This window comes from Arabidopsis thaliana, chromosome 2 (genome assembly GCF_000001735.4).
Source record: "Arabidopsis thaliana chromosome 2, partial sequence".
Lineage (NCBI taxonomy): Eukaryota > Viridiplantae > Streptophyta > Magnoliopsida > Brassicales > Brassicaceae > Arabidopsis > Arabidopsis thaliana.
In genome coordinates this window covers 14,891,017-14,916,675 of record NC_003071.7, presented here as the reverse complement: position 1 = coordinate 14,916,675, position 25,659 = coordinate 14,891,017, and the positions used below count along the sequence as shown (strand labels likewise).

At 39.0% G+C, this 25,659-nt stretch overlaps 12 protein-coding genes, 2 long non-coding RNA genes and 4 other non-coding genes across 23 annotated transcripts; 10 read left to right on the top strand and 8 right to left on the bottom strand.

The window, feature by feature from the left end:
- Positions 1–7: 7 nt before the first annotated feature.
- Positions 8–2,739, bottom strand: SKL2 (shikimate kinase like 2). The gene is made up of 8 exons (NM_129102.4): positions 2,396–2,739; positions 2,033–2,223; positions 1,745–1,939; positions 1,576–1,637; positions 1,426–1,492; positions 1,234–1,352; positions 965–1,141; positions 8–876 (listed from the first exon to the last, which is right to left on the bottom strand). Exons 1-8 carry the CDS (start codon positions 2,636–2,638, stop codon positions 767–769), a joined length of 1,164 nt encoding a protein of 387 aa, NP_565805.1. The 5' UTR covers positions 2,639–2,739; the 3' UTR covers positions 8–766.
- Positions 2,740–2,781: 42 nt separating this feature from the next.
- On the top strand, positions 2,782–4,578 carry AT2G35490 (Plastid-lipid associated protein PAP / fibrillin family protein). The gene is made up of 3 exons (NM_129101.3): positions 2,782–3,501; positions 3,673–3,868; positions 4,056–4,578. The coding sequence occupies exons 1-3, from the start codon at positions 2,879–2,881 to the stop codon at positions 4,365–4,367; spliced, it is 1,131 nt and encodes a 376-aa protein (NP_181092.1). The 5' UTR covers positions 2,782–2,878; the 3' UTR covers positions 4,368–4,578.
- A 49-nt stretch (positions 4,579–4,627) lies between these two features.
- On the bottom strand, positions 4,628–6,333 carry AT2G35480 (envelope glycoprotein). Of its 2 annotated transcripts, none has more exons than NM_179915.2 (2): positions 6,016–6,333; positions 4,628–5,363 (listed from the first exon to the last, which is right to left on the bottom strand). In NM_179915.2, the coding sequence occupies exons 1-2, from the start codon at positions 6,144–6,146 to the stop codon at positions 4,907–4,909; spliced, it is 588 nt and encodes a 195-aa protein (NP_850246.1). In that variant the 5' UTR covers positions 6,147–6,333; the 3' UTR covers positions 4,628–4,906. The 2 variants fall into 2 exon arrangements, with proteins under 2 accessions (NP_850246.1, NP_001324694.1); NM_001336556.1 differs by having other exon boundaries at positions 5,732–6,322.
- Positions 6,334–6,812: 479 nt separating this feature from the next.
- On the top strand, positions 6,813–8,189 carry AT2G35470 (ribosome maturation factor). Its single transcript, NM_129099.4, has 3 exons — positions 6,813–7,256; positions 7,366–7,410; positions 7,505–8,189. The coding sequence occupies exons 1-3, from the start codon at positions 6,956–6,958 to the stop codon at positions 7,660–7,662; spliced, it is 504 nt and encodes a 167-aa protein (NP_565804.1). The 5' UTR covers positions 6,813–6,955; the 3' UTR covers positions 7,663–8,189.
- Positions 8,190–8,959: 770 nt separating this feature from the next.
- Positions 8,960–9,419, bottom strand: AT2G08735. Its single transcript, NR_140399.1, has one exon. It is a non-coding gene; the product is annotated as an other RNA (long non-coding RNA).
- Positions 9,420–10,171: 752 nt separating this feature from the next.
- Positions 10,172–10,888, bottom strand: AT2G35460 (Late embryogenesis abundant (LEA) hydroxyproline-rich glycoprotein family; the record flags this gene model as incomplete). The annotated part of the gene is made up of 1 exon (NM_129098.1): positions 10,172–10,888. The coding sequence occupies one exon, from the start codon at positions 10,886–10,888 to the stop codon at positions 10,172–10,174; it is 717 nt and encodes a 238-aa protein (NP_181089.1).
- Positions 10,889–11,287: 399 nt separating this feature from the next.
- Positions 11,288–14,232, top strand: AT2G35450 (catalytic/ hydrolase). Its single transcript, NM_179914.3, has 10 exons — positions 11,288–11,539; positions 11,699–11,767; positions 11,886–11,965; positions 12,266–12,365; positions 12,451–12,504; positions 12,581–12,658; positions 12,747–12,844; positions 12,939–12,996; positions 13,087–13,208; positions 13,319–14,232. Exons 1-10 carry the CDS (start codon positions 11,315–11,317, stop codon positions 13,473–13,475), a joined length of 1,041 nt encoding a protein of 346 aa, NP_850245.2. The 5' UTR covers positions 11,288–11,314; the 3' UTR covers positions 13,476–14,232.
- A 58-nt stretch (positions 14,233–14,290) lies between these two features.
- Positions 14,291–15,972, top strand: AT2G35430 (Zinc finger C-x8-C-x5-C-x3-H type family protein). The gene is made up of 2 exons (NM_129095.4): positions 14,291–14,932; positions 15,418–15,972. The coding sequence occupies exons 1-2, from the start codon at positions 14,419–14,421 to the stop codon at positions 15,660–15,662; spliced, it is 759 nt and encodes a 252-aa protein (NP_181086.2). The 5' UTR covers positions 14,291–14,418; the 3' UTR covers positions 15,663–15,972.
- An 11-nt stretch (positions 15,973–15,983) lies between these two features.
- AT2G35420 (RING/U-box superfamily protein) lies at positions 15,984–16,961 on the top strand (the record flags this gene model as incomplete). Its single annotated transcript, NM_129094.2, has 1 exon — positions 15,984–16,961. Exon 1 carries the CDS (start codon positions 16,197–16,199, stop codon positions 16,959–16,961), a length of 765 nt encoding a protein of 254 aa, NP_181085.2. The 5' UTR covers positions 15,984–16,196.
- Positions 16,079–16,765, bottom strand: AT2G08730. The gene has a single exon (NR_140398.1). It is a non-coding gene; the product is annotated as an other RNA (long non-coding RNA).
- Positions 16,926–18,420, bottom strand: AT2G35410 (RNA-binding (RRM/RBD/RNP motifs) family protein). Its single transcript, NM_129093.4, has 4 exons — positions 17,961–18,420; positions 17,780–17,878; positions 17,324–17,626; positions 16,926–17,235 (listed from the first exon to the last, which is right to left on the bottom strand). Exons 1-4 carry the CDS (start codon positions 18,333–18,335, stop codon positions 17,086–17,088), a joined length of 927 nt encoding a protein of 308 aa, NP_181084.1. The 5' UTR covers positions 18,336–18,420; the 3' UTR covers positions 16,926–17,085.
- Positions 18,421–18,793: 373 nt separating this feature from the next.
- AT2G35390 (Phosphoribosyltransferase family protein) lies at positions 18,794–21,428 on the top strand. 4 transcript variants are annotated; one of them, NM_179913.3, is made up of 7 exons: positions 18,794–19,238; positions 19,569–19,991; positions 20,103–20,246; positions 20,341–20,508; positions 20,594–20,663; positions 20,783–20,864; positions 20,968–21,422. In NM_179913.3, the coding sequence occupies exons 1-7, from the start codon at positions 19,095–19,097 to the stop codon at positions 21,146–21,148; spliced, it is 1,212 nt and encodes a 403-aa protein (NP_850244.1). In that variant the 5' UTR covers positions 18,794–19,094; the 3' UTR covers positions 21,149–21,422. The 4 variants fall into 4 exon arrangements, with proteins under 4 accessions (NP_850244.1, NP_181082.1, NP_001325018.1 ...); NM_001336555.1 differs by having other exon boundaries at positions 18,854–19,460; positions 20,968–21,428; NM_129091.4 differs by having other exon boundaries at positions 18,819–19,991; positions 20,968–21,421.
- A 291-nt stretch (positions 21,429–21,719) lies between these two features.
- Positions 21,720–21,801, top strand: AT2G08725. Its single transcript, NR_140397.1, has one exon. It is a non-coding gene; the product is annotated as an other RNA (small nucleolar RNA).
- A 78-nt stretch (positions 21,802–21,879) lies between these two features.
- Positions 21,880–21,958, top strand: AT2G35387. The gene has a single exon (NR_140715.1). It is a non-coding gene; the product is annotated as a snoRNA (small nucleolar RNA).
- Positions 21,959–22,048: 90 nt separating this feature from the next.
- AT2G35384 lies at positions 22,049–22,127 on the top strand. The gene has a single exon (NR_140714.1). It is a non-coding gene; the product is annotated as a snoRNA (small nucleolar RNA).
- A 93-nt stretch (positions 22,128–22,220) lies between these two features.
- Positions 22,221–22,296, top strand: AT2G35382. Its single transcript, NR_140713.1, has one exon. It is a non-coding gene; the product is annotated as a snoRNA (small nucleolar RNA).
- Positions 22,297–22,682: 386 nt separating this feature from the next.
- AT2G35380 (Peroxidase superfamily protein) lies at positions 22,683–24,181 on the bottom strand. Of its 2 annotated transcripts, NM_129090.4 has the most exons (3): positions 23,816–24,181; positions 23,415–23,606; positions 22,683–23,311 (listed from the first exon to the last, which is right to left on the bottom strand). In NM_129090.4, exons 1-3 carry the CDS (start codon positions 24,038–24,040, stop codon positions 22,718–22,720), a joined length of 1,011 nt encoding a protein of 336 aa, NP_181081.1. In that variant the 5' UTR covers positions 24,041–24,181; the 3' UTR covers positions 22,683–22,717. The 2 variants fall into 2 exon arrangements, with proteins under 2 accessions (NP_181081.1, NP_001031486.1); NM_001036409.2 differs by having other exon boundaries at positions 23,415–24,181.
- Positions 24,182–24,377: 196 nt separating this feature from the next.
- Positions 24,378–25,635, bottom strand: GDCH (glycine decarboxylase complex H). Its single transcript, NM_129089.2, has 4 exons — positions 25,329–25,635; positions 25,161–25,249; positions 24,844–25,014; positions 24,378–24,754 (listed from the first exon to the last, which is right to left on the bottom strand). The coding sequence occupies exons 1-4, from the start codon at positions 25,435–25,437 to the stop codon at positions 24,626–24,628; spliced, it is 498 nt and encodes a 165-aa protein (NP_181080.1). The 5' UTR covers positions 25,438–25,635; the 3' UTR covers positions 24,378–24,625.
- Positions 25,636–25,659: the final 24 nt, after the last annotated feature.

Genomic DNA, 25,659 nt, shown 5'->3' with positions numbered 1-25,659 from the left:
CAACAGCCTTAGTTTTAAAAAGCGCGCTAATGGCGTGCCATGGCGCATAGCGCACCGATGCTCTAAGAATAGGGCAACAAGACGTGGAGGCGAGGCGACATCTATAATGCGCACGCCATACGTGAGCCTTGGCCGATGCACAAGGTGGCAAAGCGATCGCCTCTTGTGTTCAGGCGAAAACTCTTCGAAACCAACAACAGAATTCTGTGATTTTAGGGTTTGCACGAAGAAATGACTAGGAGGAATAGGATAAACCATTTTCTAAACCTAGCTGGTTAATACATGATTCAATTTAGCTGGTCAATACCTAATCCACGACTAGAAAGTTTAACCATGAGTTATAATTAGCTTATCAAACCAAATCAATCCTAGGTTTATCTTAAACTAAAACGGATTTGACCCTTACCTCTTAACCCACGACATTTTAACCAGTTAGAAGATGTAAAATCCCTAATTTTTCTAAATAGAACACCATAGACGATATAAGCTTGAAGGCTAAAACCATATGCAGAGAATCTGTTAATAGAACACCACAGATCTAAAAAGCGCGCGCTTTGGTGAGCCATGGCACATAGCGCACTAAAGGACTCTCTGAGCCATGGTGCGCTTTGTGCCATTTAAAACTCAGATTGGTAGTCAATTCTCAAATTATCCAATATACAACTTCTTTAACAATTAAATACCATTGACAATGACAACAATAACAGAAAATTTCTTCAAGAGCATTCGTTTGTAGGAGAGAGCAAAAAGCATGTCTTGACACTGTTTATGTAAACTGTGGATGAGGTCCAGTGTCAGACGATGGATCCCATCCCGGCGGTTTTATATTGGGCCAATCGCCACGGCATCCCAAGCGTATGTACAAACTCTTCTTACCTTCAATATCATAAAAGACGCATTTAATCTCCAAAACATTTATCAGATTAAAGCATCAATTTACAAATGGGTTTCTTCTATTTATTACCTGGAAGTCCCTTGTCTGAGATGATCAGTTGCTTAAGTGCACTCAAGGAAGCCTGAGCCACGCTCTTTGCATGCGTCGGGTCCCAACCTTGGAGCTTCACCACAACGTCGGCGTTTGAATACCCAATCTCCCTCTCTTGCTTACTTCTCCTCGCTTCTTCTTTAGCTGACTCTTCATCTACATTCAGAACCAATCTTGAATGTATAAGCAGTGATTCTCGTTTTCTGTTCAGAAGGGTTCATTTTAAGTGGATGTAGAGAGAAATTGACCTGTGGCTTCAGTCTGTGATACCCAAACGGTAAATCCGGAGTAAAGATGTCTCCACTGATCAGCTCTCCCCGCAGCTCCATGTTTACCTCCCAAAGTTGAGACAACAGTACGCACATGGCTGCAAAGACATGGAGATCAGTGGCTAATCTTGGTAACTGGAAAGAGATTGAACACTAGACATGACTTTTTACCTGCTCAAGCTTTCCAATACCGAACTCTCTGCTTCAGCTACAGAATCCGGCCCTTCTGCAAGAATCCCTAAAATGAAGACAAACAAAAGGGTCCTGAGAAGTGAGGAAGATTCTTGTTAGATGATGACCATGATCCAAAAGCAAACTTACAAGAATCGATTGTTTGCTTGGAAAAGCTTTCCAGCAATTCCTTTGAATCTAAAGGACTGTACCTGCAGATCATAACAAGTGTATAAGACTCTGAAATACTATTCATACTGAGCTCATGAACGAAAGGCGGGAACTGAATTCACCCACTGAGAAGAATCTGAATTCATACCCAAGGCCAACGGCTAGCTCTCGAGACACTTTTTGGTTGATTTCAGTTGAATCTCCAACAATGTAGATTGATGCACCTTTAAGAAGTTGCATCATTCCTGCAGTCAAAGACTCCCAGGACTCGACAATATCAGGCCACTTCAATTCCCCATCCACCTTCTTCATATTCACAACCAACTGATCTTCGTCTATGTACCTGTTCTGGATCAAAACCAAAACTTCAGCCCTCAAGGAAATGTCACACATCACAAAAACAAGTCATATAATGCAAGATTTACACGTAGCTAACCATATTGTTTCAGAGGGCATAATCTTCTCAAAGAGATGGTTAGTCTCTAGAAGTGTAATCAGCAATCCATTCCGCTTTTCTTTAACGGCTAACGATGTTCCATCTGCGTCAACAGATATATCCTTTGGAGAAAGTATCTCACCTGTCTTTAACCTCAATCTTAATTCCACCTCTTTGCCACCATCCGTGAACTGCATCATATATGAAAACGATTCAATTTTTATCTAACTAATGTACAACAACTACATGATCATGGTATATATACATAGACCTTGGAACCAGCCATTTATACGCAATTCTCCATTTTATCACTCAGACTGATAGACCAGCAACACTAGTATAGACGTGAATACGAAAATTCACCTCGTAATCGATAGTGCTGGTGGATACGGCGGATAAGCAATTACATGAGAAGCTATTAAACCGGTCGGGGATAACATTTTGAGAGAATCGCCGGAAGCCGCGACGTCGGAGGCTGTGAAATCCACTGAAAACGCGAGGAGAGGAACGAATCCGATTCGAAGAAAGGAAGGTCGCTTGAGTTGTGACAGGGTTTAGTGAAGGAGAGTTGAAGATTATAGCCAAACCAGAAGCAAAAGCAGCCATTGATGATTGATTTCAAACTCACTCACTCAGACAAAGTATCACTACGGGGATAAGGGAAAGAGACGAATACAAATCGTTATAATGGGCCTGGGTCAGGCCCATTAGTTTAAAGTTTTTTTTTTTTTGAAGTTTTAAAATTGCGTTTTTTCTGGGGTCATCTAAATTTCGTGTGATTTTCTAAGACTTGAGTAATCTTGTTTTCCGAAATTTTCTCACCAAGCTCGAACACAAAGATCGGCCATGGCTACGCTCTTCACCGTCGCTCGTCCTTCTTCACTCCTCTATGTTTCCTCCATAAATCCAAGCAAGACCTTCTCTCCTTCTATCTCCCTAAAACTTAACTCTCTCTCTTTCTCTTTTGGTTATCGTCCCAAGCCACTCCGGTTTTCTAAAATCCGATCTTCTCTGCCCTCGGAATCTGAATCGGAATCCGACCTAGATGCGTCTGCAGTTACAGATGAATGGGGTGAGAAACCTGGAGATGCAAATGAGCCCGACTCTCAGCCAGATAATGTGACCGTGAATGTGATTACGGACGAATGGGGCGAGAAATCCGGACCCGAACTTGAGGAATCCGGGACCCGGTTTATGGAATCGGATCCTCCAAGGAACGAAGACGAGTGGGGAGGAGAAATTGGAGGAGAAACTGAAGCCGACGCTGGAAATGGAAGTGCGGTGTCTGACCCGACTTGGGAGCTGAAAAGGTGTTTGGCGGATTCGGTGTACGGAACTGAATTAGGTTTCAAAGCTGGGTCAGAAGTCCGAGCGGAGGTTTTGGAGCTTGTGAATCAACTGGAAGCTCTGAATCCTACTCCGGCTCCGTTAGAGAATCCAGAACTTCTCGACGGCAACTGGGTTTTGCTGTAAGTTAAATGATCTTGTTTCGATGATGTAGGAACCTTTAGTTGTCGCTGAGAATTTCAACACTGTGAATTGAGAATGAGACATTGTGAAATCTTTGATGAAGAATGATAATAATCCAGGAATTGTTACTGTTGTTCCAATTTTGTGTATTTTCTTGGGTTATGAAATAGGTACACTGCTTTCTCTGAGTTGATTCCTCTACTAGCTGCGGGTTCGACACCTTTGTTGAAAGTTAAAAGCATAAGTCAGTCAATAGACACAAACAATCTCATTATCGACAACTCCACTACACTCTCCAGCCCTTTTGCAGACTTCTCCTTCAGTGCTACTGCTTCATTTGAAGTTCGAAGCCCTTCAAGAATTGAGGTAACTAAACTTACAAACACCAGTTTGAGTATTAAGGTCACTGAAGCATTAACAGTTTGTACTTTTGATTACATTCCAGTCAATCAAACCTTACCATTAAAACAAAGCTATGTTAAAAAGGTTTCTTTGTAGATTGAATTTGTATTGGTATCACCATCTGGTTGTCTTAATGTTTGGTAAATGTCAGGTTTCTTTCAAAGAAGGCACGCTAAAACCCCCGGTGATCAAATCAAGTGTAGATCTCCCAGAGAGTGTGGGCGTCTTTGGGCAGCAGATTAGCCTTTCGTTGTTAAAGCAGTCTTTGAACCCCTTACAAGATGTGGCAGCAAACATTTCACGGGCACTCTCTGGTCAGCCACCTCTCAAGCTTCCGTTTCCAGGAAACCGAGGCAGCTCTTGGCTCTTGACCACTTATCTCGACAAGGATCTCAGGATTTCTAGAGGAGATGGTGGCCTTTTCGTGCTTGCCAGAGAAGGAAGCTCTCTGCTTGAGCTCTGAAATATTTGATAAAGTATATATATAGCAGGCTTCATGTAAAAACCGTAACCACTACAGTAGAGACATCTTCAGAATAATGCTGAATGCAGATTATTGGGCCTAATCTTAAATTTTAATTATGTACTCATTTGTCTGTCACGAAATTAGATAAGTTCAGTTTCGGTCAGTAGTAAAAAACTAAAAAGAATGATTCAGCAAAATTGGAGGACTGATATGAGACAACGAGTCAGTCTATAGGCCAATTGGATCCAATCGAGAGTGAAAACCCGAAAAGTAAACCTGATTGTTTTGTTATTGATTATAGAACCCAAAATCTCTCAGAAGACATTCCTGGTTGTAATTAGAAGAAGAAGAAGAACAGATAGACGTGTTAGTCAAGTAAGTAATACTAGTCACAATTTTTAGTTGTCCAGGAGATTTTCCTATCAATCCACCGGTTATTAAAAACTCATACAAAGTGATACGGTTGAGACAAGTGTTTCCTTCTGAGTATGTTGTAATCTAAGAAACAGAAGGGCCTTTGATGAATTTTGGCGGCTTTATCTCTTCTGCACCATCCACTGCAAAATGTCCTTCCTGATGACGCTGTTGAACCCGCCTCTAGCATAAATTGGTTTAATCAGACTGGATTCACCAACACTGTAAGGCCTGTACTGAGTAGTAGTTCCCGTGGATCTTGGAGGTTTGATCATCATCATCGAAGCAATGGGGTATTTGGACCGAAAGTTCCTCAAGGACATGAACAAGTTCCTATCAACCTCACGGTTCTGAGGAGTCTGCGTGTTAACATGTGGTTTAAGACGGGTTGATTGTAATACTCTTTTCGCCTTGTCTATGCTTGGCTCTGTATTCTTTGGTAGTAGAACCTGAGCCGATGGCTTCATCCGGTCAAGCCCCCGGAGAATCCAGTTTCCAAGATTCCGACCAATAACCATGTCTCTCTGTTGTATGTTCTTGTGGACCCTAAGTGCCATATCAAAGATTTGATAAGTCCTCCTGCATAAAAGGAAGGAAAGAGAGAGAAAGTTAACACACCAATCGTCTCAGTCGGTAATGGAAATCTCAAATACACAACTCAAGACTCGTTTAACAGTAGCATTATCTATACGACTGTATGACCTTAGCATCAACAAATATATTTCCTAGCGACAACTACACTTACAAATCCCAAACGGGCACAATATAAGACTTCAATCCAGGAAACACCAGATGTTCTATCTCTCCCTCTATGAATAAATGCATCATAGCTTCGTGTCACTCTACTCTTGAATCTCACATCGAATGGTTCAAGAGCAATGTATAGAATTACGAAATCACATAAGTAAGTTCAACGAATCAAAACCGTGGAAATAGGACTAGCCTACCTCTTGATTTTACTTAAATCCAACCACTTGCATTGCATTGCATTGCTTAAATCACATTTTTATAGCGATACGGGAGTCAGAACAAAACTAACTGGACAGTAGAAAATCGAAATCAACCTAAACACAATAAACAATCAGAACGATACATCAATAACAAAGCAGTTTCATCAATTGAAGAGGCCAATTCATATACAAAGAAACGTATTTCCAGTCAAACCTAAATCAGAAACAACCAAATCGCAAAATCCACAAAAAGAAAAGCGTAAAGATGAAAGAAACTTCACCGATGCATAAAATCTCGAATCCTTGGATGCTTAGGGCTAACAAGCCGACGCTGGGTCTTCAATGCGAGCCGGTAAGTCCGCCTAATCCCCAAGAAGTAAGCTGTTCCTAGAGCTAACTCCCACAACACCATTACTTTCTACAACTTTCTTCTTCGTCTTCCTCTTTGTCACCTTCTTTCTTCCTCAACGTATTTGAATACAATCTACAATTTTCCTTTGAAAGAGCCGCCAGAAATTTCAATCTCACTCCCATCGGAATCACAGATCCTCCGTTTCTAGTTTAAAGCACCAGGTTGCTTGATCTGCGATACAATCTTGACCGTCCATTTTACTTGTTCGTCAAGATTTTATTTTAAATGTTTTAATGGGCTGGGCTTTTGTAGCCTTGAAATATGCCCATATAGACGAGACGGACAAACTTTTTATGGATAATTTAGGTTTTTGTTCACCAATCATAATTTTTGGTATGCAATGTTTTTTTTTCTTTTTTTTTAGCAATAATTATTATTTTTGTGTGAAGCAATAATAATTTGTTTGCTTGAAACGATAAGATTTATATATATATTCGCTCTAAAAATAGAATAAACTTCAGCAATCAGATTAATCCGAATCAATTCCGTTGGTGTTACAGTTATTCTACACTCTCTATAGATCCCAACCTCTTTCTTTTAAATATTTATATACATCTCTCTTTTTTTGTGAATTTTTTTACTAGATTCCAAAGTAAATGAGTAGCGAATACGACAACTCTCGTTATTAGACAGAGATATATAATAATCGCGTAATAATTATTTCCTATTTAAATATGATAAACTCATGTGTGTGCATATTTACTTTTTATTTACTTATGGGATACTCACCAATATTTATTTGATACGAACCATAACCTTCACTAAGTTTTCTTTCTCTAGCCTCCCTCATCTTTCTCTCTCTGTCGGCGATGCAGAGGATATCGTTAGACTCATCAGCTTCGAAGCTCCATAGCTATGGAGGACGAAAGGACGATACCTACGATATTGATGACTTGAAACCAGCTTCCTCTTCTCCTTCTTCGTCGTCATCCGCAGTAGATTACGACGATCACGAGCTCAAAGACTTTAAGCCGCGACGGTTATCATCGTTGCAATCTCCTTTTGTTACGACGAATCAGAAACAAGAGAAGCTTGTTCACTTCATTCCGATTCTCACTCTCATCTGCTTTATCATCCTTTACCTCACTTCTTACGCTCCGTCTCAATCAGGTTGGCTTCTCCTATTCAAAATCCGACGATCCACCTGTTTTTGATTGATTGATTGATCTTCTCGTGTTTATTGATTTTGATCGGTTTTTCGATTTTGAATTTTTCTCAGATTTGGCTCAGTTTAATGGATTCATGCGTCCTTCGAAACATCTAGGTACATTGCAGATTCGATTCCCATTTCGAATTTTATTTCTGTTGGTAACACATTGAATTTGAGTTCCTGATTTGATTGTTTTGATCTCCACTAGAATCATCCGACGAAAATGGCGACGAAATTTCTGGATTTATCAGAGCCGATACTCTATCCATCCGTAGTAGTGTACGAAACCTACAAGAGACGGAAAGCTTCACGACGAAATCACTTCCCCGTCGCCGGACTTCTCACCGGAAAACCGCCGACTTCTAGCAATCGCAATCTTAATTTTTATTCGTCGCATCGCATGTCGATTTGTTTACTTCCAATTAAAATATTGCGAGTCGCGTTTCTGTTATAACTGATCGAAAGGCAGATAAAATCGAATAAAACCTCGCCGCCGATGAAATTATAACTGTCATGCTAGAGTACGCTGACAGAGGCGTAGGTTAACAGTAGAGTGAAGTAGGAGTAGGTTAGAGTGCGCCTTTAAGAGTAGTTATGCAATCCAGCTGGAATTTTTGGACCGTTACAGTGCCTCGTGCTTCGGATTAATATTCCAGCTGGAAAGAATCGTCGTTGTTGTTCCTCTAGGCATTTACTTGGATTCAGTGAAATCAGAAAATTATTACTACTATGAGGAGTTAAAGTGACCAATCTCCTCTATTCAATAATCGTTTTTAAATATTCCTCTATTTATGAATCAAATTCGATAATCAGCCACATGTATTATTTTTATTGAATTTGAAACTTTTAATCAATTAATTAATTGGTACCAAACCATACTTGTTAAACCGGAATTTATCCAAAAATGAAACTGATGAATTTCATACATTATTTTCTAAAAAATTACATTACACTACTACTAAATTATCATCATAGGTTCAATATATATCCAAATCGATCAAATAATTGCTGAACTAAAACTTAAAGAAGCTGAAGGAATCAAATCTAAAACGTAATGGCAAGTGTTAATGTGTCCGGTTCGTCATATCAACGTGTTAATTAGGGTGCTCCACTTGTGATTAATTTGATCAGGAAAATAATGAAAAAGGACATTTGGTGAGATAAATGATGCCACGCGGTCTGTCATAATGACGACTGTCACTTTAGTCCACAATCATTATCGTGACGCTCCTCTCTCATTCACTTGTACGTGTCAAATAATCATTGGCTTGTTCGGTTAATTACCTTCCACTTTTTAATCTTGTTGACGCAGTTTCCTCTTACTATTTGTTGTTATTTTAAGTGGATTTATGACTTGAAGCCTAAGTTTTGCAAATAGTGTCATTCATAGGATTCGCTTTCTTATAGATATTTAAGCATGATCTCTAATTATATTGTTTCGTTCTATCCATTAAATCTGATGCAAATGATGTTGACGTGTATACATTGACTTCTAGGAGATTCGTTGTAGAGTTTGTCTCAGCTACCAATGGCACTATAGTTCACATTGTGAGAGACTTCGCCTATGGTCTACTCTCACGCCTAATGTTACTGACAATGTTTTTTCTTTTTAGTTAATAATATAAATTGTAAGAAGGATTAATTGTTGAAAAGCCACAGAAAAATAAAAATCTTATAAGATACGGCACTATTGCAAAATGTTTATAGAAATAGGCACTCTTTTTCTTGTCGAATGACGATTTTGCCCTTGTTGAATAATCTCTTATTGAGACATGATTTCTCTCGATCTCGGCTCCATCAACGATAATGAAGAACTCCGACGATGACAACCGCTTAGTGCTCCGGTAAAACAAGAGTATATGTCATCTCTCAACATGGCTTCCCGTTAACGATGATGAGAAGGCAATGAACACTGCTTGAAGCAAGGGTGGTAGCCTATATATAGCTCCGGTGAAACAAGCATCAAGAAGAGGATGGCAAGATCTTGAGTGCCAATGGCAGCGGCGATGATGAGATTCGAGGGTGGTGGCTTAGATATCGAGATGTGTTTTTGAGATCTCCAAATTTGAAAATCTCAGAAGAAAAAAAGAGATTTTAAACTTCTCAATTTCCAATTGTTAAACAATTGCAAAGTTATCAAAGGTGATTTCAAGCATTCGTTTTGGGTTTTTGTTAAGTGGTTCATATTAGATCAAATTCTCCGATTGAATATACAAATTTGGTTTTTTCTTATTCGATTGATGTGGCTTCTCCAATTTGATGGAAAGAAAGGAGGAAGAAGATGAATATTGACAATTCGTTTGGTTTTCCTATTGGGTTCCCTATGTACTAGTTCCCTTAAGGTTTAGTTTTTGTGAATATTAGAGATGATGAAAGTATGAACGTGATGGAAACAAAAGAGAAAGAGGATGAATTCTTACAATTCGTTTGATATTCTCCTTGGGTTCCCTATGTACAACTTAGGGTTTAGTTTTTGAACATTGTCGGAGCAAAAAAATTCGGTGGAGTAGATATCAGAGATGACGGAAACTTAATGACAGAGATGGATCTGAAAAATTTCTTCTCAACTCCGACCTAACGCTCCGAAGGGTATTATCGTCAAATTTCATCTCTCAAAATTCCCTTTTTCGATGCCCACACGCAATGTGCTTAAAATCAAAGTTTTTTTTAAAAATGTGCCTATTTTAACAATAAACCCTTTTAAGAAAGAATAAAAGACAAACCAAGGCACTTCTACGGTTTGCAAGATATGATCAATAACCCTAAGGATTGTTTGAACACTTGAAGTAAAAAAAGATGGTTCCCACAATAAACTAAAAAACAACTATTAAACTAAAAACTAAAAACCACTAATTGAATGAAAAAAATCAGAAAATCAGAGGTCAACGTGGCACTTGGTGGGATGAAACTGAAATCTTTCATCTGAACTAGAGGTGCTCAAGGGGACTTTGAGATGACACTTAATCTTGGGCCTAACGGCCCATGAGTTCAAAAACCCAAACTTAAACCTTAACTTAAATCTGAGCTTCACGTCGATCCTGTAAACCCCAGACCTCCGATCCTCCCTAAAATCTCTCCGTCCACCGGCACCGAGCAAAACCAGTTTCTGTCCGTTTAACTCCGTTCCAACCACCGTCGTGTTCTTATGTCCCTGATAAAACGACGTCATATTCGCAGCAGAAAAACGCTGATCACCGTAGTAACCTCTCACCTCTAACTGATCATAGTGTATCCCAAGACGTTGATTAGGATTACGTATCGAAAAGTTCAACGAGATATTGTAATGAAGGTTATGGCTTCTTGGATCGAACTCAAATCGCGTTAAATCAGCTTCCGTAACTTGGAATTTCACGACGTTTGGTCGGAGGATAAACCAGAGGATTAAAGCAACGACTCCAAGGCAAACGAGTACACCGATGAGGATGTTGCAGATGATGTTTACGAGACAACCTCCGCAACAAAGGAGACAGCTGGAGAAACAACCACAGATACCGCAACCTACGTCGGAGCCGCGTCGGCCATGACTGTAGTAAGTTTTCACCGGTGGCTTGATTGGTGGACCGTAACTGGCGCCGTTTAATCCGTTCGCCATGGCTTCGAGAATGTCGTAGAGAGAAGGAGGAGAGATGTAGATTGGCACGGCAACGAATTATGTGAAGAGGTAGAGTCCGATATATAGAGTAGATATATACAAATAATATGTGTGATTTTTGATCTTATCAAACAAACACTAAAAAGTAATAATATAAAGCTTAATGCAAAAATTGGAAAACAAAAAAAGCTTAATGCAAATACAAGTAGGATTTTAACAGTGTAAACAATTTTGGAAGATTTTTATATATAGTTGTTTGTTATACAAAATCGAATTGTTTACAAATGTAGAAATTCGATTGGAACTTTATGATATTGGACTATTGGGCCGAACATGAATACATGTATAGCCCAAACATATTTTTATCGTTTTACCAAAAAACCCATTAAATGATATTTACGTGATTGGTGGTATTGTCGGGGGGATATGGCTGTGACTCTGAGATTAACGAATTCTTTAGCATTTTCCAGTCATCCTCTAACGTCGTCCGTACTGTTCCGAGGAAGCAAATCGATCGGTACTATTACTAAGATAGCATCAACAATCAGGACGGTAAAAATGGCGGCTTTTGCTGGGTCTGACTCAGAAACAACGTCGTCTACCTCGAGAGTTATCGATTCTCATCTCCACATTTGGGCTTCTCCTCAAGAGGTCGCACTCTTACACTTTGTTAATTCGATTGTGGAATTTTTTGGATCACTAAGTTAAGCAATCAAGCAATTAAGGCAAATGCACTTAAGATTGATCCTAGTTAGATGATAAGGACTGATTAAGTGATCTAATGAATCTCCAAATATACGTGTTTTTCAGGCCGAGACATATCCTTATTTTCCTGGCCAAGAACCTACTTTGACTGGTGATGTCAATTTCTTGCTTAAGGTTTAAACTTAGCTCTGACACTATTATGGGTTGTTGAGAAAAAATGGAAAAAAGTTTCTTCTTTGATACTTGTTGTGTTATTCCTCTGTTTTGATGTTGTTTGTTCGTCTTATTTTAGAACATGGAAGAGGCAAGAGTAGATGGAGCTCTCATTGTGCAACCCATAAATCACAAGTTTGACCATTCTTTAGTAACAAGGTCTCGTCCTTTTTAATACTTGAATCTGCATTTTTCTAAAAAGATGTTTTTGTATTTCTTAACAGAAGATACTATAGTTCTTTCACAATTTATGCTTCTCTCATTTTATTTTAGTCATGGTAAATCTGTTTCGCTTCCTTTTTGTTAGTATATGACTATGGGATGCATTACTGGGGCATAGGTTGGTCTTGGTTCTGCGTGAAATTAAAAGTTTTCAAGTGATTCTCCAATCAAGTCTGCAATATCAGCGATTTAATTCAAGTTACTTTTGAAGATGATTTTTGAGTTTCTTATTGACAGTGTTCTGAAGAGATACCCATCAAAGTTTGTCGGTTGTTGCCTTGCTAATCCTGCAGAAGATGGCAGTGGAATTACGCACCTTGAGAATCTTGTTTTAGAGGTCTTCCCTTTCACTGTTACTCAAAGCATCTCCAAATATTATATATGCATCTCATTTCTGAGAGTACTTAAATCTTTTTTTGTAGAGTAATTATCGTGCTGTTCGGTTTAATCCCTACTTGTGGCCATCGGGTCAGAAGGTAACAGTTTAACCATTCCAATGACCTTAGATCAAGTTTCCACCGTATTCTGTTGATTGTCAATGACTCAACACAGATGACAAATGCTGTTGGTAAAGCCTTGTTCTCTAAAGCAGGGGAGCTTTGTGTGCCTGTTGGCTTCATGTGCATGAAGGTCTGGTAGTATTTTCACCTTTGTGGTCTCCAAAGTTGTGTGGTTTACGCGAAGTTCTTTCGTTAAGAATCTTGTTTTCTTTATTCAGGGTCTAGATCTTCACATTGCAGAAATTGAGGAACTTTGCACAGAATTTCCAAAGACAACTGTTTTACTAGATCACGCTGGATTCTGCAAAGTACCAGAGTGAGCTGTTCTTTGCTTTTTGTGAAAAATAATCCCGTCCCCTGAAATTCCTATAGAATGTAGTACTAATATTCATGGTTTCAACAACCTGCAGAAGTGGTGAGGCAAAGCTTGCTTATTCTCAACTCATGAAGCTGTCTAGATTTCCACAGGTGAAAAAGAAAAAAAAATTACTTTTAGAATCTGAATTCTCATAGATTATAGATTATACGAGTCTGAGGGAAGAATATTGTAACAAGCAGGTATATGTGAAATTCAGTGCTCTATTCAGGATCTCAAGAACCGGCTTCCCGTATCAGGACCTATCGCCTCTCCTATCTCAACTTGTGTCCCATTTTGGGGCAAATCGTGTCATGTGGGGCAGGTAAACATACTTATTTACCTCGCTTTCCCGACTAAAAACCACAAAAAACCTTCTATATCTACTAACAATACATGATCATATACGGATTGGCTGTTTTCCATCTGCTGCAGTGACTTCCCATTTGTTGTTCTTGAATGTGGATATAAAGAAGCTAAAGAAGCTGTGACTATCATTGCAAAAGAAGCATCCTTGTCAAGTTCTGAGATGGACTGGATTCTGGGAAAGACTCTGATGCAGCTCTTCCCTGGACAATGGGTTCTTCCTTGAGAGGCTTGTCAGAAGTAATAGGTTGCATGCGGATGAGATAATGAAGCAAGCAATGGAAGTTGTATCATTAAAGATACTTAACTCTAGCCTATATATTACCAAACACTAGATGTATACCAATTTAGTAAATCAACAAAAATCTTATGTGTTGATATCATAATGATTCATCGTGAGATGATGGAGGGCCTGGATGTTGATGTGCTCTGATCGAAAATTTCTTCCACAATGGGTGAGCTGCTAGGATCCCCTTTCCGTGTTCAATGAGGTGAGGTGATAATTTATAATCATCGGTGGCTTTGCTGGGACATTTATGAGGGATAAGTTTCAAGAATCAAGCTTCTCTCCAGTAGCTTGTTTTACAAGTAAGTAAGAGTTGGCGTCTCCGGTTATAATTTATACCCGTGTAAGTTAGTTTCATCTATTTACGAAATCGCCATGATGGAGTATCGAGTTGTGCAAGTGATAGCAATGTGGAATTCAAAGAGACAATTGAGTTTTCTTTGAGAATTGAAAGAAGTGGTGATCGAGATTAGTCAGCATTGTAAAACTTGTTTGGGTTGGATTCTTGAAATGTACAAGCGCGGTTTCATATGGTAGAATCGATTCAGAGAGTGTGAAGTGAATTTACACAACTTGCTAAACTAGTAGAGCAAGTGAAGCTCTTAAAAATAGAAATCCTCTCTGCCTAACAACTTTTGTTTTACTCGTCTTAATTATCAACATTAGTTAAACTTCTTTCTTTTATTTAATCTGTGACCATTATTGATTTTATAGCTAATCACATTTTGATCCTTATATAAATGCTACTACTAGTACGATTTTGAGTGGCTTTACTCTACTTTACTTTCCACTTCCTCTTCATCTACTCTTTCTCTCTCTATCTCTTTCCACTTCCTCTTGCTTTTACTCCTGGGTTAGGGTTTAGGGTTTCTTGGTCGACGTGATGAGTCATCGGCGAGATTACGGCAGTGATGCAGTTCACGTGAGAATCACCCACGACCCTCCGCCTGAGAATTGTTTTCCAAATTCCGGCGACAGTTCCGTCTGGGCCACTGAGGATGATTACAGCCGTGTCTGGGCCATAAACTCTGATGGCGCAGAGTCTCCGAGCAAGAAGACACGATCTTCCTCCTCCTCCGAGATCGGGAAATCGTTCTTCAAGACGAAGCTTTGCTTCAAATTCCGCGCCGGAACTTGTCCCTACTCCGCGAGCTCTTGCCACTTTGCTCACAGCGCGGAGGAGCTCCGTCTTCCTCCGCCGCCGCCGCCCAATTGGCAGGAGACGGTGACAGAGGCTTCAAGAAACAGAGAAAGCTTTGCGGTTAGTTTAGGCCCTCGTGGCAATGTTGCTCAGACTCTCAAGTCTCCGAATTGGAAGACAAGGATTTGCAATAAGTGGCAGACTACTGGCTATTGTCCTTTTGGTTCTCACTGCCATTTTGCTCATGGACCTTCAGGTAAAGCTACGGCCTTTTTCATCTATTAGTAACCCCAACGAATGTAGTTTAGAAATGGGTTTTAATCGGTGTTGCTTGATGAACTGTGAGTTTAGAGTGTCACTAGAGGTTAATGGATGCTAATTCTCTGGACTAAGAGATCATCTTTGAACACTAGAACTATCTTTATTAGCTTAAGTTAAGTCTGTTGAATTGTATATGTAATGGTATTGGTTTCCTTGAGGATTCTTTATATGGACTGTGGGTGCCAATTAGTTAATCGTGCTTGGTGAATGGATTGGTGACAATGTCTATTAATGGACTTAAAGTGGATCGAGTGAGATTGTTGAAATGTTTCCTATTGCTACATTGCCATTACGTGATGATGTCAATTGGTTTCTGATTGGAAAGAATTCTTGATCTGCTTGTTCCTAATGGCTATGGAAATGCAGAAAGTTTCAATCGTCGCTAGCTAAAAGTTTGAGTCTTTATGGTATCTTTTGCAGAGTTGCATACATTTGGCGGAGGACTCGTTGAAGGAGAATGTAAGATCGGAACATCCGCCACTTTGGACACAAAGCAGAGAGGACAAGTAGACACAGTGACTAGCCTTGTTTCTCCTGGAGTCTCATCCCAACGGACATCTAGTGCTGTTACGCAGAAACCCAACGGAGTCAGAACTCAACGGAAATGGAAAGGACCAGATAAAATCAGTCGTGTTTATGGTGATTGGATCGACGATATTGAGTAAAGTCACTGCATTTTCACTGATTTGTTGATCAAGGTATAGCTTCTTTTAGACTTGTAACTGTGTGGACATATTAGCTTCCTCCCTTCTGTGGTTGTAGATTGTGACTCACTCAACAAAGACAAAAACTCTCATCTTTTTGTTTATTCTCTTTGTCAATCCTAAATCTAATCTTGCAGAAGATCAAACCGAACTAAATAATGTTGCGTACTTGTAAACCGGATCATCATTGCTACCTAAACCTTTTTCTTTATTTCCATGGTCAATATTAATTTTTCGTTTTGAGTTATTTTTAACAGTAAAATGATTTATTATTAAGACAACGATTTTAACTGTCACAAAAGACTCGCTCAAAATGGTAAGCAAAGCCACTTCTGTCTCTCAGACATAGCCACTTTATTCTCCTCATTTCTCTCTATTAACTTGAACAATAATACTCCTTTTCTCACAAGGATTTGTAAGAACAACCTTTCTTATATCCCAAGCAATCTACGAAACTGGTAGAATCTGGGGGTTTCTCTAATCATCAACCTTCAAATGTCGTCAACAACATCAATAGATTCAATACCAGCTACTGCTGTTTTCCCTAGTGTTTCCATGCCTGTCACCGTAGTTTTGACCGGTGTTCTTCTCTTTGTAATTTTCGCCGGATTCTTCTCTCTTTTCTTATGGCAGTTTCTTCTGAATCGATTATTTACTACTTGGAACCTTCAACGAACACCTTACGGTGACCTAATCCATGTGGCCACTCCGCCTGAAAATACTGGCCTCGACCCGTTTATCATCCGGTCCTTTCCTGTATTCCACTATTCATCTGCAACTAAGAAAAATCATGGGACGGAATGCGCTATTTGCTTGTCAGAGTTTTCAGATGAAGATACAGTTAGGCTCATAACGGTTTGTCGTCATCCCTTTCATTCAAATTGCATTGATCTTTGGTTTGAGTTACACAAGACTTGTCCTGTTTGCCGGTGTGAGTTAGATCCTGGCATGATTGGATCTGGAAGGCTTGAATCATTCCACAACACAGTCACAATTACTATTCAGGACATAAACCATGATGAGGAAAATCCTCCAACCGCTGGTTCAAGCAAAAGGCTAATAGAAGCCTCGGCTTGGCGATTCTCGAGGTCACATTCTACTGGACATTTCATGGTTAAGACTACGGATGCTAATGTGAAGTCCAAAAGAAGGCATTACCAAACAGGAAGCTGTGTCTCGTTCGACGAACTTACTCGGTATGAAGGAGCAGGATGGCAATGGCTTGGTGATTCATCACACATTAGCAGGATTGAAGTATAGTTTACTGAATTTCTGTTACATCTTCATTATTGTGTTCTTTGTAGCAGTAGTTATTTCAAAACTGTAATAAGATCTCTAGTCAGATTCTCATGCTCCTATCGGATAACAGAGAAAATAATAAGAGTCACTCCACAATGTTTTCTTCGGAAGTGTTTTTGTCTTCTACAGTGTCTCCATCTTCAGAAGCGTTGTTAGCTTCTACACTGTCACCATCTTCAGATTCACTGGCGCTTCTCAGACTAAACTTTAGAGTGATAGGTCTACCCATTATCTCCTATAGAAAAACCAAATTGTAATGAAACACTTTACATGCTCAAGGCTAAAGGAGCAAACTTTATATTAATATGCTTGGAACTTCATACCTTCCCATTGAGTTTTGTGATTGCATTCTCAGCTTCTTCTCTAGTAGCAAATGAGACAAAGCCATAGCCAGAAGATCTACCTTCGGGGTCAGCGAAAACAACCCGAGCTGAGACCGGGTTGAAATCTGCAGCAGTGAAAAGCTCTCGGAGATGTGTTGATCTTGCTTTCCAAGCGAGATTAGATACGTAGAGTTTGTGACGAGTGTCTCCAGGGGCAGGAGAAGGAAGATCGTTCGGTGATTTCGGAGTAGGCTTCTTGAACCTTCTTGCAAAGCTTACGCTAATGATCCTCCCTGACACTTGCTGAAAACAAAGAAGATAGAAGCTTAAACATCAAACCTTAGCTAACAACTCAACACAATGTATGATTTAGTAGTTTGAACTATCTACCTAAAAGGCTTTGAAATTAAACAAACAACACTCAATCAGAAAAGAATCTAAGGGATTTGAGCTTACAAAAGTATCGAACTTATCAATAGCTGCTTGAGCTTCTTCTCCAGAAGCCATAGTTACAAAAGCAAATCCTCGGTTCTTTCCATCTTTTTGCCTTATAATCTAGGAAAAGTTTATAAATTGAGGTAAGGCAATTGCTAGTAATAACATAAAGATTGAAACGAAATTGAGAAAGAAGAAAGACCTCGACATTGTTCACAGTCCCACATTGTCCAAAGAGCTCGGAAATGTCATTTACACTCATAGACCAAGGAAGATTGAATACAAAAAGCTTCCTTTTCAGATTTGAATTCTGGGTTTCTTCAGTCTTCTCCTCCTGCGACGTTTCTTCATCCGCCGATGTTTCTTTCTCCGCGACGGAACAGAGTACGGAGACGAGCCGCCGTGAGTTATCGCTGCCGGAACGTAGAGAGAAGACGGGAGAGAGATTGCTGGGAATTCGAAGACTAAGGGCAGTAAGTTTTAAGGAAGAAGAGCGTTTAGAAAAGAGATAAGGTTTTGAAGAGGAAGAAGAAGAAGAGAAGGAGAAAATGGAGAGAGAAGCTTCCAAAACCGCCATTGTTAGCTTTGGCACTAGAGAAATGGATTAGACCGAGACAAAAGGATAAAACTTTTTGGGCCGGTTTGGTTATTCGGAAAAAAATGAATTGTGAACCGGGTCTACCAACTTCGGTTTTTGAAGGTAAATGGCACGAGGAACTTAACCGTATATCATGTATTTTTTTTGGTATACCAATAAATTCCAATCCCTCCACATTGCAGTCAAATGGAAGAACAAAAAAGTGATGAATCTCATGATTTTTCTCTTTGAAGTCAAAACTCGAATTTGACTAAAACTGAATTTGATTGGTGTATATTCTATAACAATGTAAATACAAAAGTTTAAATTTCAATATTCTAAATAAATAAGTTAGTAAATTTTTTTTGAGTTTTGAGACATTTGGTGAAATACAAAATGAAGAGACCAAGATTTCAATCAATCCCAAAAAGTTAATTAATCCTAAGAAAAGTCCAGCCAGACGTCTCCAATCCATCAAACGATGTCGTTTAGTAACAACTTGTAGTCTTGTACACACCAACCAAACCATTTCCTATTTATTTTTCACAAAACGAAAAAAAAAAAAATCCAAATTCGAGAAAGAAGAGTCCAACACAAACTCGGAGACGAAGAAGAAGGAGAGAAGAAAACCATTAAGCCATTCCTTCTTCCGTATCACTCTGTCACCTTCAAAATCCTAAACCATAATTTTTCCGAATTCGTTGTGGAAGAGACTGCTTGAGTGAGTCAGAGGTGGGTTTACGTGAGGTATTGCTGACAATGGCGTCTCTGGGTCTATCCTTTCCTCCCGCCGCAAAAACGCCGACGTATCTAGCCTCTTCGTCTTCAACTTTCTTCTCTAACTCTTCTCTATCCGTCAGAACCTCTCAGTTTCGCTCCCGAAACTCTGTCTTCGCTTGTGTTGTAAGCGGTGTTCATGAATCTATAGAATTGCTTATTCTGCATTTTTGAATGTTGATCCTTCCTTTCTTATTACGTTTCCGGATTTGAGGTTCCTAGATTGAGTGGACCCTAATAGCCATCTTGTCAAGTTTGTAGTTCTGAGATTTTTATTGGCGCATGAGCTGAAAAGCTCGTCTCTTTCGTTTGAATATTGTTTGTTTATGCGAATATAGCTACATAAAGGTTGTCTCTTTCTTCAGAATACATTTGTTTGAAACTATCCAGGAACAGAAATTGAGACCTATATGATTATATGAATCTCTGATTGAGTCTTGTTGTTGTTGTTGCTAGAAATGTGATATGCCGGAGTCATTGAATGTGGGAAACGGGAATCCAAGTATCCCAATTATTAATGAGAGGACACTTCCAAAGTTCTTGGAATCTGCTCGTATGGAGAAATCAGTCAATAGAACCAATACAAGGTTGAAGTTGTTCTCTGGTACTGCAAATCCAGCACTTGCTCAGGAAATTGCTTGGTATATGGGCTTGGATCTTGGCAAGGTTAATATTAAGAGGTTTGCTGATGGAGAGATCTATGTTCAGCTACAAGAGAGCGTTAGGGGATGTGACGTCTATTTGGTGCAGCCTACTTGCACTCCCACTAATGAGAATCTCATGGAGCTTTTGATTATGGTAGATGCTTGCCGAAGAGCATCAGCTAAGAAAGTTACAGCTGTGATTCCGTATTTTGGATATGCAAGAGCTGACAGGAAGGTAAAGTCTCTTTGTGTGGTTTAGCTACTTTCACATGATATGGAGGGTTTGTTGATAACTTAGCTATTGGTAATCTTTTCTGGATAAAATTGTATGTTTTGCTGCTTGCAGACACAAGGGCGTGAATCCATTGCTGCCAAATTGGTTGCAAATCTTATCACTGAAGCTGGTGCAGATCGAGTTCTTGCTTGTGATCTTCATTCAGGACAGTCGATGGGTTATTTTGACATTCCAGTCGACCATGTGTACTGCCAGGTTCACCTCTAAAGCCACGTTCTTGATACCCCTCTTTATGCATTGTGTGTATGCTCCTTTGTGTATAATACCTTTATCTGCTTAATTGTTTCAGCCGGTGATACTTGATTATCTTGCTAGCAAGTCAATTCCCTCAGAGGATTTGGTAGTGGTTTCTCCTGATGTTGGTGGAGTAGCCAGGGCCCGCGCTTTTGCAAAGAAATTATCAGATGCACCACTTGCCATTGTCGATAAAAGGCGTTCTGGACACAATGTTGCTGAGGTATCCCTTTCTTTCAGAGTCAGAGTTTGCTCACCAACACCGCTTGCTTCCCCTTAAGTTCACATTTGTTATACTTTCCTTTCAGGTCATGAACCTAATTGGTGATGTAAGAGGGAAGGTGGCAATAATGGTGGATGATATGATTGATACTGCTGGTTAGTAAAACGGCATGGAGTTGTCATTTTACCGACAAACCAAGTTTCCTATCTCTCTCTATTCCCCATCAACTTCTCCTTTTCCAGGCTGAATCATCTATGAACCATTCTTGTTTCAGGAACCATTGTAAAAGGAGCAGCTTTGTTACACCAGGAAGGTGCTCGGGAGGTATATGCGTGCTGCACACACGCTGTTTTCAGGTAAACCACTAACCTATATTTTGTTTGTTCCTGAACAGTCTCAAAATCACTACTTCCTGAAGCATTATTTGTTTTCTTTGTTTCAAACAAATCAATATGGAAGCCCGCCAGCGATAGAGCGATTATCAGGGGGTTTGCTGCAAGAAGTGATAGTGACAAACACATTACCTGTAGCAGAGAAGAATTACTTCCCGCAGTTAACAATATTATCAGTGGCTAATCTCCTGGGTGAGACCATTTGGCGTGTGCATGATGATAGTTCCGTCAGTAGCATTTTCCTTTGACCTTTCTCATTGCAACCAACAATTTGAACGATTCTTGGTTTGTTAGTCGGTTTAGAAAGTTTATCCCGGTTCATGTTCTAACCGGAAAGCTTCAACAAAATTTGCTTGCATTGTCTTTTGATACAGCTTAGGTTTTTCTTATTTGCTCCACATCTCAAAATTATGGATGCACAAATGGTGTTGAACCGATTTTTTATTATGGTGTACACAAGTTTTTAACTTAATATATAGAACATCTTGTATCGTATCTACATTTAACATGGTGCAAATTGGCTCAAAAATCTTGTTGACAATTTGATAATGGGTTTCATAATCAGACAAATCTATGTATTGGATTGTACAGTCCACGGCCAACCAAAAAAATAAAAAAAGCCCAAAAGAATAGGTTGAGTCATAATTAGGGCTTCTATTTGACTAGTGTCAACTAGTATATATAGAAGACTCACATTGGAATCACAAGACAAGTCTATTGTTTTGTGTTCCGCCTCAATTAGTTCTTAGGGTTTTGTCATCTGTGATTTTGTTTGGCTCTGTTTTTCGATTTGTGCATAGAAATTTATTTAAATAGAAGAGCTGTGAGGAAAAAATCGTGTGCCAGAGATGGTTAATCCATCGCTGACGGTAATACACAACCCTCTAAGAAGTTCTGAGCTTTTCTAGATCTTAATCTCTTCCTCAATTCATGTTTTTTTTGGATTTTTGTAAAAACTCTTTTAAGGACTTTTATGAGTCGAGGTGACGATAGAAATTCACAGGTCTGTCAATCCACTGATATATGTGATGTAATTGTGTTCTCGACAGGTTCTGATCGACTCTACAATAAAAATCCTTAAAATCTTGTTTTCAATTTTAATATTTCGTTTTTGTATCCTTAAAAAAATCGTTTTCTTTTGAATCTGAGTATAGGATGAATCTCATATATTGATGTTATTTACTACTGAAATTACATTGATGTTTTATTCACCTTGGAGAACTGATACTCAGATTCATAGTCTCTTTTATGTTTTTGTACAATTCGAATGTCTTGTCGATTTTAAGGATTTGGTTTTTGATTCTCTTTGTTTTCTACTGGGCATATGATGAAATTATATTTCATGGGTAATTTGCGTCTGATTCTATGTGATGCTAACTTTTATGATTATCTGATGCCCAGAAAATATACCGAATGTTTTTTTTTGTTTTTTTACTAGTTGTGCATAATGGAAATCACTTGACTAATTAATTTGACTTGTTCACAGTTCTATTCACTTTAAATGCAAAAACAATTCTCAAAGGTTTTCTACTGATGCCTTGAAATATTTGGATATTTTACTTCGGAACAAAACAGAGTCCTTCAATAATTGGAGTTATCAATTGTCAGCTTAGATGACAAGCTGAGATTATTTTGACAATTCACTTGCCTTAAGCAGAAACAATTCCAACAAACAGACCTGTATCATACTTAATTGGACATTGTTATAATGGAGAAAATAATGGAACTTATCGAAGTTGTAATGAGTTTTGTGAAGTTGATGCCTTATTGGAAGACCAAAAGAAGTGCAAACAATTTGTATTGATTGATGTTTGATTTCAGATATTGACAAATCTACAATTCTCCCTAATTTCACCTTCAATACCTGTAAGAACATTAATATTACCCATTTTTAACATAGATTCCACAAAATCTATGAAGAAAAGATCTTGATTAACTGCATATTCCCAAACTTTCTGAAAGATCTCTCCTTCATGATCTTCTGAGACCAGAACGTTATCCGAAATCAACAACCCTCTCCCTTCTAACAGATTGATGAAATAATGGTTATCGAAGTAAGCTGGTGTCTTAATATCCAGTGGAGACAGTTCGTTGTCTCGGCTTGAATCTTTGCATTGTGACCCTAGGACTCGACGGAACGTGCTGTGTCTTCTGAACTCATCGACGTAGAACGTTTGTTCCATGTTTGGTTGAACAATGCGTTGCTTGAAGCTCACGCATCTCGCTTTACCTATTGTATGAGCACCCGAAAGAGCGATGAGATCTTGAATGTTGAGCCCTTGTTGCTTGAAATTGATGATGAGGCTGTCGAGAGAGGAGTTTGGTGCTGGAATGAATTGGTTTGCTCCGGCGAAACTTGCCTTTAATGAGTCTCTTCTCCCTAGCAAAACTTCCCACCATGGGCCACCTCTCTGATGATACCAAACAATATTTGTGTTTAAATGAAACTGACCACATAGGTTTCGATTTAAACAGAAAGAGCCTTAAGGAAGTAAAGTGCAAGGGGGAAATTACCAGGAAGACTGAGTCACGAGCGGCCAAGGCAAGGATATCGGAACATGAGACAGTTAGAGGACAAGCTTCTTCGAGGAGGTACTTAATGTAATCGATTACTTCAAATCCACGTAAAGAGTTCAGATTTGGAGTTGCTTGTTTCTCACTCAACATATCTCCATGTGTGTCCAAGAGCACAGACGCATCACAACCCTAAACCCACAATAAATCCCGCAACTGAACATCACATAGACGCAATAAGACAGTCTCACTCTCATACACGCAAATTTCGAATAACGTTCAAGAAGTATGCTAGAATTAGAGCCTCAAAAATACTTGATAAAGTTATCATCTCGGAGAGAACAATTATAAAACCTCACAAATGAGGAAGTTAAAAGAGTAGAGAGGGATGATTTTCTGACCAAGACGAAGCAATCGTGGAACTGAAGACGAAGAAGAGAAGCCGCCATACGAGGATCTTTGAGAACAGCAACTTCGATGTTATGCTTCACGATTTCCTCTGCCAATGGGCAACTCTCTTTGTAGAAACCCTTCAGTAATGGTTCTCCAAAGTCCCCCAAAACTGATGTCGTAATTGCATAAAGCACAATTAAAGAAAGCCATACTTTCTTCTGCTTGATCTCCATTTGGAAAGTTATGTCATGTGTTTCTGTTCATCTCTATCTGTGTTTGTGTGCATATGAATATATATATACGTGTCATGTGTGTGCTTCGTTAATATTATGTTCCTTGTATGTTATCATATGTCGTTATGTTTGTTTTCATGCCCAATTTTTACCACAATGGATGTTACAGTTTTGTCAACGGTAGATACAACCAAATTGACCAATAGGGACCTAACTTGCCTTATGAGCTTGAATACGTGATTTCAATATAATGGAGCAGATTGTAATATTTGGACGACCAGTTTCTTTTCTTATGACCAATTATTTATTTTAAAGTAATGGTTATATCTTTAAGGTTACCAAATTTTTATTAATAATTTTTGATTAGGATCACCTTTTTTATTGGACTGGCTTTTGGGGTGATGGTAAATGCATTTTGAGGATAACAAGATATATGAAAGAAAAAATCTTAATGTGTTTGTTAGGTCTCTGTTTCATCTTCTTGAACTCTTATTTTGTGAAGTTGGTCATAGAGTGTATGCAAATTTAGAAAACAAGCATGAGAATTGATAGAACTTGGAACATAAAAGACAGAGAGAAACCCTCCTAGTGAGCAGCATCTTCCTCCTCGCAGAACTTGGTGTATTCCTTTGGACCCATCAAAGATTCCAACTCCGCGGGGCTACTTGGTTTCACTTTGATCATCCAACCATCTTCATAGGGGCTTGAGTTGATCTAAACAACACACAATTGCCAAATCATTGCTTATATGTTGTCACATGAGTGGTAACTTACTTAATTTCCTTAAGACTTTAAAACTGTACCAAGCCAGGTGATTCTGTGAGCTTCTTGTTAACCTCAATGATTTCACCTGAGATTGGTGATAAGATCTCACTTGTTGCCTTCACACTCTCCACTGCTCCAAAGCTTTTCTCTTTGCTCACTGAAGTATTGTCCTCTGGCAGTTCAACAAACACCACTTCACCTAAATGGTCCTGCAACATCAATGTCATTTCTCCTCCCATTTCAGCCAATAATCTTACAAAACTATCATTATCTTTATAACCATTCTCCAAAAGTCCAAAGAGACATCTATCTAGTTTCTGAGCTATTTTAACACTTAGATTACAAAAATAAGAACCTGAGCATGGGCAGTGATGCCAATGGTGGCAACAGAGCCTTCATGTTTAACCCACTCATGTGAATTTGCATACTTCAAACCCTCCAAAACTAAAAAAATAACAGAGACATTCATCAACAGTTTCAGATAAAGCTATGCACACACAACTACATACACAATTACAAACACCTGTGGAGAAGCATCTAGAGAAGGAGAAAGGAGAGAGATGAGACTTGGAAACAGAAGAAGAAAGCTTGAGAGCGTTTGCTGTAGAAGAAGCCCACATTCTTAGTGCCATTTTTGCTTTCTCTCCCTTCTTTCTAATTCTTGTTCTGTGTTTTGTCTTCTCCAAATAAAGAGGAGATCTCAAAGATATTCTGTTTCTTTGCTTTATTTGTGTGTGTGTTCTATCTTTTGATATGTAAGGCAGAAATTGAAGGCCTCATCCTATGCATATGGTGTGTATGAAAAGTGTAACCCAAACCTTCTTTTTGACGCAGAAGCTCTTACAATTGCTTTT